The 15,495-nt window shown below is 39.6% G+C and overlaps 1 protein-coding gene across 1 annotated transcript; it reads right to left on the minus strand.

The window, feature by feature from the left end:
* Positions 1-63: 63 nt before the first annotated feature.
* Positions 64-9,200, minus strand: eif2s3 (eukaryotic translation initiation factor 2, subunit 3 gamma). Its single transcript, XM_044340136.1, has 12 exons — positions 8,940-9,200; positions 7,535-7,598; positions 7,313-7,440; positions 6,503-6,624; positions 6,306-6,400; positions 6,029-6,187; positions 4,635-4,769; positions 4,355-4,449; positions 4,014-4,158; positions 1,864-2,033; positions 1,595-1,767; positions 64-560 (listed from the first exon to the last, which is right to left on the minus strand). Exons 1-12 carry the CDS (start codon positions 9,006-9,008, stop codon positions 497-499), a joined length of 1,419 nt encoding a protein of 472 aa, XP_044196071.1. The 5' UTR covers positions 9,009-9,200; the 3' UTR covers positions 64-496.
* Between the last annotated feature and the right edge of the window lie 6,295 nt (positions 9,201-15,495).

Raw genomic sequence — 15,495 nt, forward strand, 5'->3', positions numbered from 1 at the left:
AAACAACCTTAAAGAAGTAAACGTTGGTTCCTGCTTCATCTGTGAAACACTTTTAATAACAAACAAAAAGAACTCTGAACGTTTTTCTTTCAGTTTTTCCTTTATTAGATGTGACTGAAATCTGTCGACAGCAGCACAGTTTTTATTTCTGCACTGAATGAATCCTGGTGTGAATTTTCTCCGGAGGATCGTTATGACAGTCTAAAGGGCCTCTTCCTCCTCTCCTTCTCCTCCTCCTCCTCCTCCTCCTCCAGCTGATCTCCTGGTGTCGCTGCAGAGAGAAGAAGAAGAGCAGAGCAGAGGGAGGAAGAGGAAGAGGAGGAGGAGGCGTCTTCAAACCACCGACATGTCCTGTTCTGTTTCCTTCCTTCCTCCTCACAGAAAAAAATAAAATAAAATTCAAAAACAAAAACAAAAAAAACCCAAAGACGAGTGTGATGGTTATGATGTCCGGCTGATGGGAGCGTTGCCATGGTTACGTCCCGGTTTGTTCTCCTCAGTCGTCGTCCACTGTTGGCGTGATGGTGACGCCCCTCCTGATCTGTCCCCAGCCAATCAGACTGAAAGAGAAACAGCGGTTAGATTAAAGGATTCAGTGTGTAAATAAACTGCATCAATGACTCTGATCAGGATGAGATAAAAGATAAAAGTCTATTAAAAAAACGTCAGAAAATAGAAATAAAAGCTGATAATTATCTCCTGAAGCCTGCGGTGACGTCTGACCAACATGTTCACGTTTACTTTCACATGAAACGAAGAAAAGGCGGCAAATCTTCACATGTTAGAAGCTGGAAACATGTTTTTTACTTAAATATCGACTTAATTGATTGACTGATAATTGCAAATCAATTAACAGTTTCAGTTCTGCTTCAGTTTACAGGTCTGACACTTTTTTTCACTGCAGTAATCCATATCAATGAGTGGTGACGCTGACTAATCATTACTGATTGATCTGTCCATTATTTTCTTCAATAATTGATCGTTTGGTCAATAAAATGTCAGAACTGGTGAAAGATGCTTGTCTACATCTTCAAATGTCTCGTTTTGTGTGATCGACAGTTTAAAAAGACAAAGATCTTCATTTGACAATTACAGACGACTAAATAAACCACAAAACGTCCACATTTGAGACGTTGGAACTGAAGATTTTGGCTTTTTTTAATAAATAAACAGACTCTAATTAATGTATTTATTATATAAATTGTTGAATGAATCAACTAATCACTGCAGCTCTCTTCCAATGATGACAAGGCTTGAAACTGTGTTACTGTGTTTACTGCGATCAACTTCACAGATTTGTCACTTTGACAACTTCCTGATTATCTCTCTGGTCGTGTTTTGCATCAGTTATCATCGTCTTCCTCAGTTCTGCTGCTGACGAGATGAACATCACGACGATGTATCACTTAAACAAAGTTCTGCTTTTGTGGTTAAACAAACTACCTGCTGCAATGTGGAAGAACTTCACTACAACAGAACCAACATTTTCTGACAATTTTCACATCAAAAAGTGAAAGTGCAACGTTTGCACAGCGTTGTTGTTGTTGTTGTTGTTGTTTCAGACTCTGAATGATTTAGAGAGTCAGATCCTCACCGCCAATGTTTCTCCACACGTCGACTCAGAGCGATCTTCTCTCCGACCTCCGTGCAGACGGGGTTGGTGAGGACGATCTTGGCCAGATCAGCCTTGACGGCGCTGACGCGGCCGCCTGTCGACAACGAGCCGATGTTCACCATCAGCACTTCGTTCTTAGACAGTTTCTGGACCTGCAGACACACGAAAAGATCAAATATGTCGTCATCGGACTGTTCCACCCTTACAGCTCGGACAGAAGACTACATTTCCCATGACGCATTGCTCACCTTGGCAGCCTTCTTGTCTCCCTCTGTGCGGACTCCCAGCAGCCTCCTGAGCAGGAAGTAGGAGATCTCCAGCTCAGTGAAGATCTCCGGCAGCTCCCCGACGGCGCCCAGCACCTGACCCACCATACGATCCGCCCGGCACAGTGTCGGGTCGATCTTAGTGCCCACACCTGCACACACACACACACACACACACACACACACACACACACACACACATCAGTCAGCATTTCTCCTACGTTTGGCAATTTTAATATTAACAATTTCCTGTGAGTGAGGCGTACAGTCGTCATGCCAACGACTGTCATGACCTCACGACACCTGGCACTCTGTACGTGAACTTTCCTTTGTTTGTAAATCCATTTGAACTCTTCGTAGATCTGAACAAATTTCTCGGAGATGTGAGATGAAAAGAATTGTTTGTCAACTATAAATATCACCTCATGGTTGACGAGTTGAAGTTTACATCCATGTTTGTCCAGATTTAGATAATATTTGTAGTGAAGAATTTAATAAAATCACCACAGTTTCAAGATTAGTGTCACCAATTCAGTTTCTCACCAAATGTGAAATATAGTCACAATCTTCTGTTCCTGAGTTTTGGTGTTGAAAAGTGTTTTTGCAGAAAATTGTGAAGTTGACCTTTAAAAAGCACTGACATTAAAAAAAAAAAGATTTTGGGCTGGCGGGGGTTCTTGTTGTTATAATTAATTGATTCATCAAACGTTGAGTACAGTCCGACCCGGCAGTCTCCATCAGGTTTGGCAGGTTGGTAATGTGTTAGTCTTTTCCCTCCCGCCGCAGGAGATAATGGATTAATCCTGGAAGGCTGTTGATGAGGCACTTTTCTCCTTATGAAAGTAACACAGACTTGTATTTCTCTCTACAGGCTATTTGGACTTGTAGGGAGAGATGAGCCACAAGGTCGCCTGGCAATCACCCTTCTTATTTAGTGATGTAGAGGGACATCCTGCTCAGAGAATTTAATTCTTTGTAAAATGTTCACTTTGAGAAAATGTGAAAATGTGATAATGAGTCATGTGACTCAGATGTATTTATCTCAGCAGGCGTATTGACCGAACCTGAAGAAGCTACAGGTGAAACGTGTTGTTCGCTCTTAATAAAGTCACAGTAAAGTCGTTACAGTGTGCGGTGGTTCATTTTGATTTTCACTTTATATGTTCCTGCGACCGACCAGCACCTGACTGGAAACACTGGCAGTGAATGGGGAGTTCTGACCTTTTAACACAGAGATTATTCGACCAATGAGAATTTAGTCAGACGAGAGCATATCGACCAATTAATCGACCAGGAGACTACAGTCCTAAAACAGACGACATAATGCCTCCAGATACAGCCGTCGCCAATGTGGAGGCTTAAAAATGATCGATTGTTTTCAATTAAAACCAACTAAGTTTTACTATTAATCCACCTCAGAACAGAAAGGGTTTAGTAGAGACATATTGTAGACTTTGAATTTAACAAATCAAGCAGTAAAGTGGAGCCAGAAATGTTTCCTCTGCTATCAGTGAGATTATCCAGGAAGTCACAACAACAACAACAACAACAGAATGAACATCAGCATCAGATCAGCTGCTTCTCTGTTACATCAGTTAAATAAGCTTCACTGACTCAAGACAAAGACAGAATCACTAGAAAACAGCTTCATCATCTGGTTTATGACATTAAATTTATTAAAATCAGAACTCAAAGAAAATGTGGGACATCTTCATACTGCTGCATCTGACCTGACCAGGCTCGTTATTTCCTGCTCTGATTTAAATCAAGTGCGATTCCTCTGTTAGAGCCATTTGTATCTGTGTGTGTGTGTGTGTGTGTGTGCGTTAAGGTCATTCCCTGGTTGCCGCAGTAGGTGGCGTATTGGACAGCAGCAGATGTAGAAGAAGAGGCGATTACTCCTCAGATGTGCTGCGTTTAGATGCTAATCTTTAAGCCTTTTATTGTTTGTTTTCATGCAAGTTATTGGTGTAAGTGTGTGTACAGCAAAGGCTGTATTGGTACACAGTGGTAAATAAACACATCTTAGGCACAAGTCTGCAGATGTTTGATCTACTACATGGTCTTTACTACATCCTCCTTTAACACATAAACAGACAAATCTAGGTGTACGGGTGTGAGTGTGGACCTACCGATGAGGCCTCCGGGTGCAGCGTACTGCAGGTCGTTGTGCTCGGCGAACAGAGAGACGATCTTGGAGAAGATGGGTTTACACATCAGCTTTCCTTCCTGGTCTTTGGACACGATACCCGGTCGCACCTCGATCTCCTGACCCACCTGGAGGTCACACAGACAAGCAGCAGGTTCAGGTTTTTTTTTTTTTTTTTTTAGGTCTGTTGTGGCTCAAATTACAGTTAAACGTTCCTCGTTCACGCTGTTTGGTGCCAACACATGTGAGTTATATTTGCATCGTCTGCATCGAGGAGAATGATGTCAGCGGCTTTTAGTATTTGTTGCTTTGAACAAGTCTCACCTTGAGAACACCCTTCAGGATACTTCCTCCTGCGACGCCTCCTTTCAGGTCATCAACTTCACAGCCGGGTTTGTTCACATCAAAAGATCTGATGACTGAAACACAAGACGATGAAACACATTATCAGACACTATCTCAGTTTCGTTTTATCTTACTTGTAGAGCATTTTGTTAACTATAACTATAAGGAACTTTACAGACAGGAAACAGGAAACGACGAGGAGGTAAAAGAAGCAGATAAACGAAGCACACAACAGAAGAAGAAGCCTTTTTATTCTTACCGATGAGTCTGGGCTCAGAGGTGAAGTCTCTGATGGGCACTGGGATCTTTTTGACGATGTACTCACAAACCACCTCGATGTTGTACTTCAGCTGGGCTGAGATAGGAATGATGGGGGCGCCCTCGGCAACCGTGCCTGGAAGAGAAACGTTACACGTGACGTCAGGTGATAAAAATAAAAAAAGTGTGTGACCTGAAGAATTTACTCAACATAACTGAATAACAGCTCATTATCACTACCTGTAGGCCTGATAAGCAGTTTAAAGCCTCTGGAAAGGCAAATCCATGATTGGCTATTAATTATGTAATTTGGGATCTGATGTGCATATAGTAAACAGCTAGAAAGTATGAGAACATAGCCTCTGACATAGTCTATGTAATTCTTCAGAAAGTTTCTCTCTTCTCTTGTTACTGGGTTGCAGTTAGGTGGGGCTAAACTAGGGAATTTATTACGTAATAACTGACTTCACAACACTTACTCTTGTCTCCTGCATGCAGTGCACTTTTCTTTGCTTTTAGCTAGATTGAGAATTCAAATTAGCCTGATATGGTTTGAAAGTTACTGTGTTAAGCTAACTAGCAGACTCAGGTACACCACCCAAATCTGTATTAATCACGGAGTGGATTAGTAGCTCAAAAGTGTAGCATAGTAATGCTAATGCTAACCGTTTCGTGTTAGTGAATGAAAGATGCTAAAACACTTAGCTTCGTAGTCTGGGAGGTATAATTAATTAAAAACAGATATGGTTGGTCTACTCTAGTCTGCTAGTTAGCCGATTAGTCAAGATAACCAGTAGACCACTGGGGTAATTGATAATAAGCTCAAAAGTTTTGAATAGAAAAGCTAATGCTAACCATTTAATGTAAGTGAATGGAAGATGCTAAAACGATTAGCATCATACTCTGGGAGGTATAGTTAAATAAAAACAGATTTGGGTGGTTTAACCTGCTTTGCTAGTTAGTCGATTAGTCAAGCTTTCTAACCAAGTAGGGTCCATTTGATAGATTTGGGATTTTATTCCATATCAGCAAAACGTTTTAGTGAATGAATAGAAAATAAAACGGTACTTGAGCTGAAAGTGAGCTGTCAATCAAACGTGATCTGGACACGCCCACACAGTCCTGAGAAATGCTTTGAGCAGCCAAATGAGCTGTTTCTGAGCTAAGTCTTCTAATAGTTATGAATGTTTATTTTCATTCAGATTTTAGTGGATGCTTCATGAGACACTCAACTTTGATATCATATATGCATTTTTATGATTTCAAGCCACGTTTCCAGAGGCTTTAAAAGAGCAAACATATGATAAAAACAAATGTTGAGAGGGTTACGAAGGAAACTTGATGTGAAATTTATTTTTTGAGGGACTCTTAAGGTGAGCCGGGTTCTTGTCTCACCCTGCACGAAGGCGAGGATCTGCTCGTACTGCTCTTTGGCCTGGCTCTCCTTCACCAGGTCGATCTTGTTCTGCAGGATGAGGATGTGCTTCAGCTTCATGATCTCTATGGCTGCCAGATGCTCGGACGTCTGAGGCTGAGGACACGACTCGTTACCCGCTGGAAGACAAGAGGCAAGAGCAAAAAAAAAAAATCAGGACATGCTTCACCCTCCTTCACAGTCTGACAAACAGGAGACAGTTAGAAGTAAAGACCTGTTGGATAAAAACAATCTCACCAATTAGCAGGAGGGCTGCGTCCATGACGGCTGCTCCGTTCAACATGGTTGCCATCAAAATGTCGTGACCAGGACAGTCCACAAACGACACGTGTCTGGGAGAAAGAAGAAGATAAAAGACACTTTTTTGAATAAAGAGTTCACAGATGTCACCATTTTACAGTCAAACTTGAAACGCTTCTCCTCTCACGTCTTACCTGACCAGTTTGAAGTTGCCTCTGGTTCCTGGGATGTCTGTGGGAAACTCATCGGGAGTGCTGCTGCCACATGACCTGTAGCACTCTGGTCTGGGACAGCTGGGGTCATCCAGCTTATAGATCTACAGCAAAAACACGAAAAAAAAGTGATTATCAGCTTCTGCAAATGAGCGTCTGTGTCGAGTGACTATTATCAACACATTCACGCTAATGGGAGAGTTGCAAAATGTGGATAAAACGACGAAGAAAACTCCCTTCAAGCCGTCAGAGTTGATGTATTATTAGCTAAAGCTGCAACCATCTATGTTAATAACTGATTAATTGTTTTGAGTAAAAAGAAGACAAAAAAGCTAAAATTCTCTGGTTCCAGCTTCTTAAATGTGAATATTTTCTGGTTTATTTGTCTTCTATGATGATAAACTGAATATTTTTGGGTTGTGGACTGTTGGTTGTGATAAAACAAAATATTTTAGTTTACATCTGGGGCTTTGGGAGACATTGATTGACATTTTTCACCATTTTCTGACATTTTAAAGACCAATTAATCAGAAAAATAATCATTAGCAGCCCTATTGTTAGCAGTCTTATGCAAATGAATTTGCTCTGGTTGTTTTCTGTCCTGTTTGGAGATGAATTTAAGGATGAATCTAAGACAGACATCTTTTAAAATGGTATGAAAATATCTCTATTCATTATGCATACACGAAAAACTGTTCAAATTTTAACTGAAGGGCTTGAAAATCATACTGGCACTGCCCTTCAAATGAAACAATCAAGCAGAGGTGAGGTATGTCCTCTAGCTTCACCTACCTTAGCGTTAGCATATCCGAGCTTGATGGTGATGTTCCTCTCCAGCTCGTTCTTAAACCTGACAGTGTGAACACCAGAAATGGCCTTCACTACTGTGGACTTTCCGTGAGCCACATGACCGATGGTGCCTGCGAGAGAGAGAGAGAGAAGAGGACAAAAGTTACAACAGGTGGTCCTCATCTGTCATGTCCAGTGATAACAGACACCGAATGTTTTCCATACCGATATTAATGGTGGCCTGTCTGCTGATGATCTCTTGAGACAGAGGTGTCAGAGTGGTCACATCCTGTCAAGAGAACAACACACATCAGTGTCACTGTACACTGACAAACAACACGATATTTGACAGGTTTTCACTGTGAGCGGCGCAGCGCTCGCTTTAATCCTGGAGGTGAATAGAAACAAAAGGGAGGCAGCACAGAGACGGACGTTCAAACACCGGAAACAAACTCATCAGCTGGACATTCACTGGGCAGCGGGCCAGTGAGTGTGTTAGTGTGTCACCTAAATATTTAACTAACTGATAAAAATAGGACAAATTACAGCTATTGTTGCATCTTTTAATACCAGACATGAGATTTACACATCAGAAAACAGATTGAGAACTTTATTCATACCAAAAGGAAATGAAAGTGTTACAGCAGCTACTTGACATAAATCAAAATACAAAAACAATGAGGTAGATAAAAGAAACAAATACAAGTAAAGGCTAAATTATATACAATAACTAAATAGACAAGAGGTGTAATCATAACTATAATACACTACTTGCTGAGTAAACACTGTTCAATGATGTTAATATGCTACAATATAGTATAATGTAAAAAAAAATACACTAGTTTTAAATGAGCACACTGAAACTTATCAACAGTTGATAAACTGATAAAATAAGGAAACATTTTGTCCCATCATCATCATCATCATCATTTACCTCACTGATTAAAATGAAAACTAATATAAAAAGGTAGGTAGGCCATGATCCATAACTGGTGAACATCATTAAGAACAGCTCCAACCAATATCATTATATCAATATATATCAACTGTCGATATAAGAGATTAAAGCCAATAAAATGTGGGATCTTTCTGGACGCGTCTCATTGATATTTTATTGATTTTACTCAGTGGTGGAAGAAAGACTCAGATTCTTTACTTAAGTAAAAGTACCAATGCAGCAATGTAGTGGAAGTAGCATCAAATGGAAATACTCCAGTAAAGTATAAGTACCTCAAAATTAGTACTTGAGTAAATTTACTTAGTTACTTTCCACCATTGCTTTTACTTAATGTATGAATGTTGCTAACGTTTAGCTTAACCATTTTGTAAACGTTATTATTGACTTATAACACAGATAACAACCGCTACGGTGTTATAAACACATATTAGACATTTAAACGTGTTTAAACGTGTTTAAATGTAGATAAATTGAGTATAATCCTGGTTGGAAGTGAAGCGGGTGTCCGGCTCCTCCGGGCCCGCAGTCATGTGCCGGGTGGCGGCGGCGCAACACCGGCGACCGTTAACGTCAAGAAAACGCCTTTAATTCCCCCGATTTCGGCAACACGACCGAGCGACAACCACCGACATAAAATTACGAAGCCGTAAAATCAGTTAAACGGACACTTACCAGAGAACTAAGGTCTTGTTTGGACAGGTGAGGCTGACCAAGCGTTGTACCAGACTCGTCGCCCGCCATCTTGACTGAAAAAGGAATGAAAGAGGCAGCTCCGGCGAATGCCTGAATAACCGAACAAACCAGCCTTTTCTCTTTTCCCTACAGATAGTTATTTGATTAAAAGTTTCCTTTTAGGAGTGATAGTAGGAAATATCTTATGTCTAGAACAATACGTATGGTACACATTTATTTCCGCTGATAAATGACAGAGACGTCATCCAAGGCTTTCGACAAGAGTCAGCGGGGTCCTTTCACAACGGCTGATGCAATTTATTTTTTATACTGTAAAACACAGTTAATGCGATGACAACAAGTTGCTGTTGTTTATGTGTTGTTAACAAATGTTTATCATTGAAGGGGAGATGTCTTCACTAACGTTTTCTCACTCTAACAAAGAAGGATATTCTAATACATGTGTCAGGTCCGTCGTCGTTTGGTGACGTCATATAAGGGCGTATCCGTGGGTTTGTAGTCTTTTGTGTGGGTGTGTAGTCTTTTTTTTGCAATATATCTTTATTATTTTTCCATTTCATGAAACTGTAGATATTATAAGCAATGCGGTCAACAAAGGCAAGGCAAGTTTATTTGTATAGCACATTTCAACACCCCAACAAGGCAATTTAAAGTGCTTTACTTAGAGCATAAAAGGCATTAAAACAGAATATAAAAGCAACACAAGTAAAAAGACATATAAAAACAATTAAAAAGTGTTAAATTTGGTAATAAAAAGAAGCTAAAAAGGGAATAAGATAGATAAAACAAGAGAATAAAAGTAACAGTGCAGTGTAAAATATTAACCCTTAATGTGGTTTAATGAAAGGCAGCAGCAAACTGAAAAGTATTCAGCTGCGATTTAAAAGAACTGAGAGTCACAGCAGATCTACAGTTTTCTGGGAGTTTGTTCCATGTATTCCTATAGCTCTCAGTAGTAATGACTTTATGAGCTTCTTTAATGATAAAATTCTAACTATTAGAGACAAAATTAACCACCTCCTGCCCTCAACAGGCACCGTTTTCTCCCCAAACACAGGCACCTTAGAAACAGCTGTAAATCCTGACATACATTTGGACTGTTTTTCTCCAGTTGACTTTTCTGAACTAACTTCAATGATTTGTTCAGCTAAACTATCAACCTGCCTCTTAGACCCCATCCCAACTATGTTGCTTAAGGAAGTCTTACCCTTAGCTAGCACTTCTTTACTAGATATGATCAATCTGTCTTCAGTAACAGGCTATGTACCACAGTCCTTTAAAGTAGCTGTTATTAAACCTCTTCTTAAGAAGCCTAGTCTTGATTCAGGCATTTTAGCCAATTATAGACCTATATCTAACCTTCCATTTCTCTCTAAGATCCTTGAGAAAGCAGTCTCTAATCAGTTATGTGACTTTCTACATAACAATAGTTTATTTGAGGATTTTCAGTCAGGATTTAGAAGCATCATAGCACAGAGACAGCACTGGTGAAAGTCACAAATGACCTCCTTACTGCATCAGACAAAGGATTTGTCTCTGTACTTGTCCTGTTAGATCTTAGTGCTGCATTCGACACAATTGACCATCAGATCCTTTTGCAGAGACTGGAACATTTAATTGGCATTAAAGGAACTGCATTAAGCTGGTTTAAGTCCTATTTATCAGACCGATTTCAGTTTGTACATGTGAATGATGAATCCTCCGTGAAGGCTAAAGTTAGACACGGAGTTCCACAAGGTTCTGTACTTGGACCAATTCTATTCACCTTGTATATGCTTCCTTTAGGTAATATTATTAGGAAACACTCCATAAATGTTCATTGTTATGCAAATGATACCCAATTATATTTATCAATGAAGCCTGATGAAACCAATCAGTTAAACAAACTCCAAGCATGCCTTAACGACATAAAGACCTGGATGAGCTGCAATTTTCTACTACTAAATTCAGATAAAACTGAAGTTATTGTGCTTGGCCCTAAACACCTTAGAAACACATTATCTAATGATATAGCTACACTGGATGGCATTACCCTGGCCTCCAGCACCACCGTAAGGAATCTGGGAGTTATCTTTGATCAAGATATGTCCTTTAACTCCCACATAAATCAAATCTCAAAGACTGCCTTTTTTCACTTACGTAATATCACAAAAATCAGGCACATCCTGTCCCTAAAAGATGCAGAAAAACTATTAAAATGAATATTTCAGATAAAACCATTAAGTGCAACTTAGGAAATTTTAGACATATTAGAAACTGTCTCTCTTTAGACGCAGCCAAGATATTTATGCAGCTATGATTCTTTCCCATATATCTTATTGCATCACATGTTGGCGGCAGGCTGGAGAAACAACCTTCAAACCTCTTGTGTCCATATACAAACAAACTCTAAAAACTCCCCCACCTCCACTATGTGACTCTGTGTTCACTCACTCAGTAAGTTTTATTACATCCTCCAGAATATTCTCTATACAAGATTGTATCATTTTGTCGCACTGCATTCGGGCAGTCAGCTTTCTCTGTGAAAGCCACAACTCAGTGGAAAGTCCTGCCTGATGATATGAAGAACTGTAGTTCAAACAATACATTTGAGGCCAAATTAAAAAATCTACTAAAGACCAATCAGCTGTGTGACCACTGACTTTAAACTCCATCTACGGACCTCTCATTAGTGCAGGTAGGTATTGCTTTTAATTTGACAAGTTTACATTATTAATTTCTAGTTGACATTGTGTGTGTATGTGATTTGCTGTTGTGTGTAGCTTTGTATTTTGTATGGTGTGTTCTGTGTGTTTTTTGCTTTGTACTGTTTGTTGTTGTATCTTTTTATTGTGGGGGACTACGGATGTAAATTAGCTTTGAGCTATCTCCAGTGCAGAGCATCTTTAATGTTTTTGCTCAGCAGTGGTTTTCATCTTTGAACTCTGCCATGCAGGCTATTTTTGCCCAGTCTCTTTCTTATGGTGAAGTCATGAACACTAACCTCAACTGAGGCAAGTGATGCCTGCAGTTCTTTGGATGTATTTTGGTCGGCCACTCCTAGGAAGGTTCACCACTGTTCCATGATTTCACCATTTGTGGATAATGGCTCTCACTGTGGTTCGCTGGAGTCCCAAAGCTTTAGAAATGACTTTATAACCTTTTCCAGACTGATAGATCTCAATTACTTTCTTTCTCATTTGTTCCTGAATTTCTTTGGCTCTCGGCATGATGTCTAGCTTTTGAGGATCTTTTGGTCTACTTCACTTCTTCTTTCTTCTTCTTTTTTTTTTAATGGCGGGTGGCAACCAGCGTAAAGGTGCATTACTGCCACCCACTATGTTGGAGTGTGAACCAGAGTTATCTACCTCTATAAACAAATCAGAAAAAAGAAAAAAACAAACAAACCAAAAGGAAGATGTCCTGAATACTAAATTCTGTTGGTAGTGGAATAAACTCCCTTACCCAATTGTAAATACACTTTTCAAACTCAATTCTTCCCCTACAATCTTCCTGATTTCTCTCTTTAATACTTCTCGCTCTCGAGAATACTTATTGCAGTGCAAAATGACATGTTTCACTGACTCCTCTATTTGACATAGGTCACATAATCCTGAGGGATGTTTGTTTAATGCAGTGTTTTATTTATTCTGGTGTGTCCTACCCTCAGCCATGTCAAGATGTTCTCCTCTTTGGTGCTTCTTTTAGCTGACCTCGCTGGGCCCACTTCTCTCTGTACTGCATAGAGGTGTCGTCCTGTATTTGTTGTATCCCATCTGTGCTGCCACTCTTTAATGATGTTTCTTTTGATTATTCCTTTTGCTTCCGATTTACTGAGTGAAATTTCTATGATCTCCTCATGCTTCAGTGCCTGTTTTGCTAATGTATCCACCATTTCATTGCCCTTAATCCCTCTGTGTGCTGGTACCCACATAAATGTTATCAAAATATTCATATTTTTAAATCTTTACAGAGTTTCATATACCTCATTAACTATATCCTGCCTACTGTGAGATGTAAATGATTGTAATGACATTAATGCAGAACATGAATCTGTGCAAAGAATAACCTTTTTAATTTGCAACTCTTCTATCCACTGTAATGCTGTTGCAGTTGCTATCATCTCAGCTGTAGAAACTGACAGATGATCTGACGTTCTTCTTTTCATAGAAACCTTTAAGGTTAGTATACGCAAAGCAAAGCCTGTGCTCTGTGTGTTAGGATCCTGGGATCCATCTGTGTATACTGGTATGAATGTTTGATGTAATGTTTGTAATCTTCAACCAAAACTGCAATATTTCCAAAATCTTTATGTACCTGCACTTTTTTTTTATATCCATAATCTAATACTGCTCTAATCAGCGCAACATAGATATTTTTTAATCGCAGATCTGCTTGCTTCCCATTCTGATCCTGTTAAACATCTCATCACATTTAGTATCTTTTTACACTTGGTTGTTATCTTGTGAATATGTTCATTCCATGTTAACTTTTCATCAAACCACAAACCCAAAAATCTAAAGACTTTCACTTGCTCTATTCTTTGTCTGTATATCTTTATCTGTGTGCCAACACCTCTCTTTTTAGTGAACATTAATGTTTTGTTTTTTTCAACTGAAAACTTAAACCCCCAAGAGTATGACCATTTTTCTACCATGTTAACTGCCAGTTGCATTTTATTTATAATATGATCTATATTCTTTCCTCTTTTCCACAAAGCTCCATCATCAGCAAACAATGATCATCCAATATCATCCTGAACTTGAGAAAATACATCATTTATCATGATGGAAAAGAGTACTGGGCTAATAACACTTCCCTGAGGGGTACCATTATCTACCATATCTTCCTTATAAGGCTGTCCCAATTCTGACGTCCATATCTCTACAGTTACATATTCTTGCTCATTTCCTATACTCACCTCTCTAAATGAAGTATTTTCTCTATCATCAACATACTTATTAAATTCCTGTCCATTGGTCAACAAACTTCTTGCATTCCACTGTAGCAGGATGACCATGATTAGTACTATCCAACCCATGACTGTTCCTGGCTTGCTTGAATACTGAGATCATTTTTTACCTCCTCCCAAGTCAGTCCACTGATATCTAGATGATGAGCTGCTGCCTTCACAATTATTTGTATTCTCTCCGTTTTGGATCTAACTTCCATTGTAGCATTTACTACCCCTGCTATGAATGTGACTAACTTCTTTAAATCAACCTTTACTTTTCCCTCACTTTCCTGATCTGTTTCTTTTATGGTCCCTGTACCTGTTCTGTTTCTCTCAATATTTCCTCCTCTCTGACTCACCATCTTCACAGCCTCTGCATATGTAATTTTATTCTGAACTCTTACCTGCTGTATTTCTCTTTCCCTTTTCACCACTTCACATCCCCCATAAGACACACTGTGATTGCCACCACAGTTACAGCACTTTGGTGTACAGCACAATTCTAGTACAACATGTTCACGGTCTTTCCTCACTCCCTCTCGAGTTCCCTTCTCCTCGCCAAATCTCAGTATAATTTTAAACTCCAGACCTTCCTGAGTTCTCTCCTCCCTTCCTCCACCAAAACCTCCACTACCCTTGATTTTCTTTGAGCTGTTACCGGCAAACTCACTCCCTCTTTTCTCTCTCATTCTCTCACTACCCTGACTTACTTCCATACTGTCATCACTTTCAACTATGTCAGAATCTCCCCACTCTGGTTCATTCACAACCAGGGTGCGACTAGAGAAATTGAACTCAGGTGTGATAAACCACAGTTAAGTTATGTTTTAACAGGGGGGGCAAACACTTTTTCACACAGGGCCATGTAGGTTTGGAATTTTTTTCTCCCTTAATAATTAAAACCTTCATTTAAAAACTGCATTTTGTGTTTACTTGTGTTGTCTTTGTCTTATATTTAAATTTGTTTGATGATCTGAAACATTTAGGTGTGACAAACATGCAAAAAAAAAGAAATCAGGAAGGGGGCAAACACTTTTTCACACCACTGTATAGGTTACTGTATGTACATAGTGAATTTACACTCTCTACACAAACAGATACATTATTAGATGTGGACCTCATTCTCTACACAAACATTTAAATGGTAGTCTGCTGCATGAACACACAGCATCTGTACACTTTCCAACATACAGCCAATCATAATGTGTGACATCATCTGTATCGGACCCCGAGCCGATCTGTTTTTTAAAAAATAATTTTATGTTATTTTATAAACCCCCAGAGAGAGACACCTGTCCAGGAGGGGTTCCTTGATGTTTATTGTCTCCGTACACTCTGTGAGGTGGCAAAAGACCAGGAGATCCACCGAGGCTGAGCAACAGAAAAACAGTAGCACTGGAAACTACAGACAAAGCACTGGAAAACTATGCACAAGGGGAAAAAACTCAGGTCAGTCCATGGACTAAAAAACTCAATAAAGCTCAGGTAGGTCACAAGAAGTTCTGGAGAATATAGAAATCATCAGGGACTCATGGTTACCGCCTGCAACGGGATAATCTGGCACAGGAGTAGTGTCTTGACCAGAGTTTTATGGTGGGGGTG

This window comes from Thunnus albacares, chromosome 21, assembly GCF_914725855.1.
Source record: "Thunnus albacares chromosome 21, fThuAlb1.1, whole genome shotgun sequence".
Taxonomy (NCBI): domain Eukaryota; kingdom Metazoa; phylum Chordata; class Actinopteri; order Scombriformes; family Scombridae; genus Thunnus; species Thunnus albacares.

Coding starts and splice junctions, on each gene's coding strand:
- eif2s3 (XM_044340136.1), bottom strand. CDS start 9,008: ATGGCGGGCGACGAGTCTGGTACAACGCTTGGTCAGCCTCACCTGTCC. Junction 7,441..7,534: donor ACAGGCCACCATTAATATCG/GTATGGAAAACA, acceptor TCTCTCTCGCAG/GCACCATCGGTCATGTGGCT. Junction 6,188..6,305: donor CGCAGCCCTCCTGCTAATTG/GTGAGATTGTTT, acceptor CTTGTCTTCCAG/CGGGTAACGAGTCGTGTCCT.